The 7500-nt window shown below is 46.1% G+C and overlaps 1 protein-coding gene across 1 annotated transcript in view; it reads right to left on the reverse strand.

Annotated features, from left to right (window-relative positions):
• Positions 1-7500, reverse strand: part of tmem72 (transmembrane protein 72) — a gene marked incomplete at both ends in the record, with an annotated part of 64163 nt that overhangs the window by 10763 nt on the left and 45900 nt on the right. Inside the window, one exon of the mRNA XM_084321865.1 lies at positions 5125-5196. Coding sequence (XP_084177991.1) covers positions 5125-5196 — 72 coding nt within the window. The remainder of the gene's footprint in view (positions 1-5124; positions 5197-7500) is intronic.

Below are 7500 nucleotides of genomic sequence, written 5' to 3' on the forward strand. Positions count from 1 at the left end.
TGTTTTGTAATAACGATGTTTTTTTCCAAAACGTATGTTGCTTCACTACATTTGGGGATGCGACATGTGTTGTGTGTGAATTGTCTGGATCGCTGGTATAGCTTTCCTCTCTACCTAGAAAACGGCGTTGTTTTTTACGTGAGTAAAAATGAACTGGTTTTGTTGTATGATGAGAAATTGTGTGTTCATGTAACGTTAGGCAACATAGTTGAGCTCAAAACTGGCTGGGTTAATAACCCTGCAAAGCTATGCATAGTGGCATGTGATCGAGGGATGAGTCCTTCTCTCAGCCTGTGATGACAATAAACAGGTGGCGTGTTAACATATTAACAGGGCTGTACCTGTTCAACCGAGTCGTATCAGGGGTAAGGTGGTGAGGGGTGGTCCCCCGGTTTTCCCCTGGGCCCCCCCCCCCCTCCCCTCAAACATGATTTTGTTTACAATGTATTGTTTCACTATGTTTCTTTTTCGAACAAATGTTTTTTATTTACCCTTTTTTTACATAAAACCAGACACACAATACATAAACAGTAGAAATCCACAATAAATCACAGGACTATGATTGACATAATAATAACAATAATGACAGTCCAGTACTTAAATCTAAATAAATGTAGATTAAAAGATTTACCCATAATAAATACAATACAATACATTATGCTCTTGCTCGTTCCCCCCCCCCCCCCCCCCCCTCAGGACCCTCTTCTTGGACAATCCATCCATTATTCCGTTTAACACCAGGAATTACAAATTCATATGCTAACCTTTATCCTCTCCACCACCTCTAACCAGATTGCTATGCTGGCTTCATTAACACCTAAAATTCTTGCGGTAGATATCTCTAGATAGATCACATCGAGATAGGTAAGAACCCATACCTTCCGGCACATTTTATCTGGTTGAATCCAGCGTGATGCTATCAGCTTTTTAGCAGCCGTAAGACCGGACAAAATTTGTCTCTTTACCTGTATAGAGGCTGCTAACTGAGAAACATCATTCAACAACAATACAGAAGGCAGTACAGGTATGGTCAGAAATAAAAATTCTGATAATTGTGTGGTTACTTCTTCCCAGAATATCTTAACCGGAGGGCATTCCCAATACATATGCATAAATGTACCAATATCACCGTTTCACTATGTTTCTGCTGGGGTTGTGCTCCTGCTTAGAGAAGCAGATTTTTTCTAGAAAAGATTGTTTGGTCGCTGTCATGTGGACTTAGCAAGGCCTGTGGCCAGTACTTAATCGAGGACTTGTGTCTTCTCTCATTATGAAAAACGCGGTTCCTCTTTTGCCTTTTTTGTTGTGATGGAGGGTTGTGTGTGTCGTTAAGATCCACAACTGGGTTAGGTGTTGGCCTACAGAAGTCACATATGTAAGCTCTTGTACCGGGGTCCTTAAAGGGGCCCTCTCTTGGTCTGTGTTTTTCTTCCTTTGAAGAATTCAGATGGCAGGTTCACACATAAGTCTATGTGAAGCTGTTAACGCTTCATGTAGCATGCTATGACTGGTGTCATGGCTCTGCTTTGTCATTGCATCGTATCAGGGGTGAGGGGTCATGAGGGGGTGAACTGGTGAAACCTTCCTCCCTTTTTCTGATTGGTCAGGGGTCAAAACCTCCTGTCCTTCGGGGTTCCTGTCACGTTGCTGGATCAGCACATCATAGGGTAGGGAGGGGGGGGGGGGGGGGAGTTTCCTGGTCCCACGCCATATTGGGCGGTGGGCCACGGAATTCCCCCCGCCATAGAGTACGTCACTGGGTGCGTTTCTATTGGTTAGACTTCCGTGAGTTATTCAGGCTCCATGTTGTGGACCTCTGTTACAGGGAGTTTCAGAGCCTCCTCCTCAGGGAGTTTCAGAGCCTCCTGTGAGTTCAGACCCTCCCTCTCAGTGAGGGAGCCTCCTCAGAGTTTCAGAGCCTCCTCCTCAGATTGTCAAGGTGAGTAGAACTTAAAAAGAAGTTCTGCTCTGTTGTATGTGTATTGATCTTGGTGGGTGATGCAACGCAGTAGAGACGATTTGTTCTTCTGCTCTGCTCCCTACTAGTAGTGTGTATATTGGGTCAGAGCCTCCTCCTCAGGGAGTTTCAGAGCCTCCTCCTCAGGGAGTTTCAGAGCCTCCTCTGTGAGTTCAGAATCTCCCTCTCAGTGAGGGAGCCTCCTCAGAGTTTCAGAGCCTCCTCCTCGGAGAGTCCTAGTCCAATTGTTACATAGCTCAATGTTGCAATATGTCTTTTCAATGTATTGCTCACGTGGGAAGTCTCTCTGGGGGTTCCCCGTCCCCTCCTTTATGGAGCAGGTTGACGGGTATTGTTTAGGGAGTTCCCTGACTCCTCGCCTGTAATGGTCTGTTGAGTCATGGGTTTCCCCCCGTCATAGGGTACGTCGCTCCCGTCCCCTCTTTTATGGAGCATGGTTGACGGGGTGTTGTTTTCCCTCAGCCGTGTCGTATGGGGTCCATGTCCGTATTTTTTTCTGTGAAAAAAGCGGCTTCTTGTCGTTCTCCCAGGCGGCTTGGGTTCTTGTTAGAATGTCCATTGATATGTTTTGGGTCTCGACGTGTACATAGTGCTGGCCCTGGGTGCTTCTGATAGGAACCACGCATGGGCTTGCGCACCTTGGTTGCTCATCATTGAAACAGCGTTTTTATGGGGCAACTGGGATGGAGTTTGTCTCTTCCGAGTGCCAGTGTACTAGGCTTGTCTCTACGTAATCTTGTTCATATCTGGGGGATGTTAACAGAATAGATCAAAGCATTGGTAGAGGGGTCTCACGCCCTTGGGGTGGGCTACCGGGCGCGGTACGAAAGGGACCGTCTGGGTGGCGCCCTCTATAATGTTTTGGATCGACACGCGTACCTACCCCCCTCCTGGGACTGGGGATGGCGGCGTGATTAGGGCACGGGACTGATTCTGGTCGCGCCAGACCAGGTCAGTTAACCCGTTGTCCACCGGGGCGCGGATCTGCTGTTCTGGTACCCTGAAGGACTTGTGCTTTTTTCGGGGGGGGAAATGCCGGGTCGGCCCGGGCGTTGCAGGGTTTGACGTTATGGAGATGTTCGTGGTTATGTTACTACGTGTTACCCCTCACTGTTGCTTGGTCCATGTTGTGTTGTACCTTGCGCTGCGCTGAGGGAGCCTGGTCCTTCTCCATTCTTTTTCGACCCCTCTCTTCTCCTGCTTAGGCAGGGCTGGGAGGGGGCTGTTGAGGTGGTTCTTGTAGAACTCCTCTGGCATCCCTGTGTACGTCCCGGTTCGCCGGGCCCGGGTTCGAAATTGTTTTCGTCGACCCGTTGGCCTGGGTTAACCCCTTTTTGAAAACTGAAACACTTGTACTGCGGTATAGCCAGTGTATACCCGCAGTTGTGTTTTGGAGTTTTTTCTTGGGGGGTTATAGGAACAACCGCCTCATGTTAGAACCAAGGGGGTGGTCGGTTCCCTGGTGTGTTGGTAGCGGAGTCAACTCTCGGGGTAGGCCGGGTTTGGCCCCATCTACCTGTGAGTGTGCCCCCACACCTTTCATGACGTCTGCCAATCATGTCAGCCTTCTCTGCCTCGGCCCCTCTAGAGAGTCGAGGGGTTTTTGTGGAGGCTGCGACATGGTGCACAACATGCCAGCATACGCCCCTTCCGCCGGGGTGCTGTTTCAGTAGACCCCTTTGGCGCCTGTCTAGTCTGCAGTGCTCCAGGCTCAGGTCGAGTGGCCTGTTGCCTGGATTGAGGGATCGACCTCTTTTGGGGGTCGTCTCCCTGGTGCACTGCCTACTCCCGCTGTGGGTGTAGCCTCTTGAGTGCTTCGGGGCGGCGTGCTGTAGGGGGGAAGGGCCTGCTCTTGGATGGGCCCTGTCCGAATACGCTGGCGATGTGGGGGGTGGTGTCACTAGTGACCGCCTGGTGGGGTCTCGATGCTGCGGCGTCGTTGGCCTCTCCAGGCCCCCTTTTCTGGGGGGGTCCAGTCCCTTCCTGGGTCTGGGTCCTCCTTCGCGCTCCGCTGCTACGGCCTTGCCACAGGGTTGGGCTTTTGCTCTTGACCCCATGATATTAGGGGTTGTAACAGGGGTTTTGTTCCTTCCGTTTGTTCCCTAGTGGCATGTGGGTTGCGCGTTTGTGTAGTCGTGGGTAAGTCCCACAGTCTGCTCACCCTGTGCGTTTGAGTTGCTAAATCTCCTCTTTGCACAGTCGGATCCGATACCCTCCCGTCCTCCGCTAGGGGGGTCCGGGGGCTTGGGTCCTCCCCAGTTCTGATGGTTGTGGGGGGCCTCAGTGGGTACATTTGTCGAGCTCCGCTCTGCTCAGCTCCTGTATTCCAGTATGACGCAGAGCAAAGCTACACGATTATATAACGTACGGTTATGTATATAACCATAGTTATATGAGTGTAGTGACGCTCTGTGTCGGACTCACTGAGGACCCCGTGGTCTTGCCTTTGTTGTGAAAGACTTGGGAAGGAGCTGTTAGTATGGCCACACCCCTGCTTATGTAGAGGAGCGGATGGGGGTGTGGCCAGGCAGATGAGGTATGTAAAGGTGCATGTGAAAATGTATTCAGTGCTTAGGCTGATATGGAAGAGTATTCCAGTATGACGCAGAGCGTCACTACACCCATATAACTATGGTTATATACATAACCGTATGTTTAGTTACATGGAGAGATGGTACATTGTACACACGGTAGATAAGTGGTTTAGTTACAGTACAGTGTACTCACGGTAGATAAGTGGTTTAGTTACAGTAGCCTACAGTGTACTCACGGTAGATAAGTGGTTTAGTTACAGTAGCCTACAGTGTACTCACGGTAGATAAGTGGTTTAGTTACAGTAGCCTACAGTGTACTCACAGTAGATAAGTGGTTTAGTTACATGGAGAGATGGTACACACTACACAGTGTACTCACGGTAGATACTGTAAGTGGTTTAGTTACAGTACAGTGTACTCACAGTAGATAAGTGGTTTAGTTACAGTACAGTGTACTCACGGTAGATAAGTGGTTTAGTTACAGTACAGTGTACTCACGGTAGATAAGTGGTTTAGTTACAGTACAGTGTACTCACGGTAGATAAGTGGTTTAGTTACAGTACAGTGTACTCACGGTAGATAAGTGGTTTAGTTACAGTACAGTGTACTCACGGTAGACACATGATTAGGAACGCATCCAGGAAATAGGCCGACTCAACCACTAGGATGCCACATGATGACAGCCTAGTGAGAAACAAAGAGAGAGATAACATGAGGATAGTTTCAGGTCCCTCTTGTAAATGACACTGTGTCTCAATTTTTACCTGTATAAATAAAGGTTTGAAATTAAATTAATGACACTCTCTAGTGAGAGACAAAGAGTGAGATAACATGATGACACTCTAGTGAGAGATAAAGAGTGAGATAACATGATGACACTCTAGTGAGAGACAAAGAGTGAGATAACATGATGACACTCTAGTGAGAAACAAAGAGTGAGATACCATGATGACACTCTAGTGAGAGACAAAGAGTGAGATAATATGATGACACTCTGGTGAGAGATAAAGAGTGAGATAACATGATGACACTCTAGTGAGAGATAAAGAGTGAGATAACATGATGACACTCTAGTGAGAGACAAAGAGTGAGATAACATGATGACACTCTAGTGTTTCAGGTGAAAAACAGCCCATTCTGTGATAATCGCCTTTTACTGGAATATTCCAGAACGTTGATATTTGTCGGCCTATTTATGAATCGTTTTCAAATAAACGCTAGATGATCAATAGTATACGTGCACGCACGCACGTTCGAGCCGCGCGCTGATAATAGCTGATTTCATTTCCTCATGGATTTTACAGTGAAACAGATAGAGCACATATCACAAAAAAGCTTATATCTCCTCGAAAACGAGTCTGATTATCCTAACACTGATAACATAGATTCCTTACCTGACATCAGATGGTATCCAAATGGTATATTCCAATTCCTGATCACCATTCGAAGAAATCGATAAGTGTATAGATCTAACGTGTATACAGTAGAACTCATGATCCGCGGGGCTCAGAGGATCCAGAATGAACTCTGGTAACCCCGGCTGCATCAGTGGACTGGAAAATGTGGACTGGAATATTTCTTTTCCCCCATCTATTTTCATTGAGTCCATTCCAAAAGGGTGATTTACCATCTGGGAGACGATAGGGGGCGCTTTTTTCACATCTGATCGCCGGCGGCCCTTGGGTAGGCTAGGGTAGGCTCGCGTGATGCAATATGATTTCAGATCGCTAAAAAAAAAAAATAATAATAATTCCGAGAAATCTCGTGAGTGGCTTTCAACGTAACTATCGTAAACACGAGATTAGCCGTGAGTGGCTCTCAAAGTGTTAAGGCTGTCAAAGTTAACGCGGTATTAACGCGTTAACGCCCGATTATATTAACACCACTATTTTTTTTAACTCACGATTAACTTTTTCAACAAAAAAATATATATATATTTATTTTTTTCCTTTTTTTTTTCTTTTTTTTACTAGACTTCACTCACGTGTATTATTGATACTCTCATTTGATACTATGTTTGTTTCTGACTCAAAGTGTGTGTGTGTGTGTGTGTGTGTGTGTGTGTGTGTGTGTGTGTGTGTGTGTGTGTGTGTGTGTGTGTGTGTGTGTGTGTGTGTGTGTGTGTGTGTGTGTGTGTGTGTGTGTGTGTGTGTGTGAGAGATAGAGAGAGAGATAGAGAGAGAGGGGGTGAGAGAGATGAGGAAGGGGCAAGAGAGAAAGAGCTGGGAGAGTGTGTGTGTGAGAGAGAGCCTCGCTGTTGAAAAGGGGAGGCACAGGAAAACCTGGCTTCCTGCAGAGCAAAGGCTGTGCTGTCATTGCATCCTGAAACTGAGTTGCACTTCCTCACCAAATGTGAAAAATATAAATATATTAGAGAAACGCATTAAATTTTTTTTAATGAATAACAAAAGGTTTTCTTGCACTACCAGATACAGGAAAACGACCAGTCCTACTAGGGGAGGACTCAACAAGCTGTGAGCTAGCAGCAGCCTATGTTGCTGCCTGCCATAGACTGAGGGACAGTGAGTGACAGTCACCTGACATGTTTATGCAGTGATATTTTATGTTTTATTTTATGATGATAATTTTTTTATGTACTATGATCTGTTTTGTAATCCATGTTTATGTTATTAATCATTTGCTTTGGCAACATGTACAAGTTGCGTCATGCCAATAAAGCCATTTGAATTTAATTGAATTGAATTGAGAGAGAGGGGGGGGGGGGGGGTGAGTTCTCAGCCCTTGTGTGGGTGAATGTAACAAGTTCCTAATGTTTTCTTTCCCCTATTATTTCATGCACTTTATTCATTGTTTTAAATTATTATTTTCTTTTACCGGTAAGTTATTTTGTGCATCACTCTGTTTTGAATTTGATGCAAATTTGCAATGCATGACGGTCATCCTTTTGTGTTAAATGGCTGCATAAAGAAAGCATTTGTTGACTCTCATGTTGATAAGAGTATTAAAACTTGAAAAATATCAGTTTAA

This window comes from Notolepis coatsorum (genome assembly GCF_963971535.1).
Source record: "Notolepis coatsorum genome assembly, chromosome: 9".
Classification (NCBI taxonomy): domain Eukaryota; kingdom Metazoa; phylum Chordata; class Actinopteri; order Aulopiformes; family Paralepididae; genus Notolepis; species Notolepis coatsorum.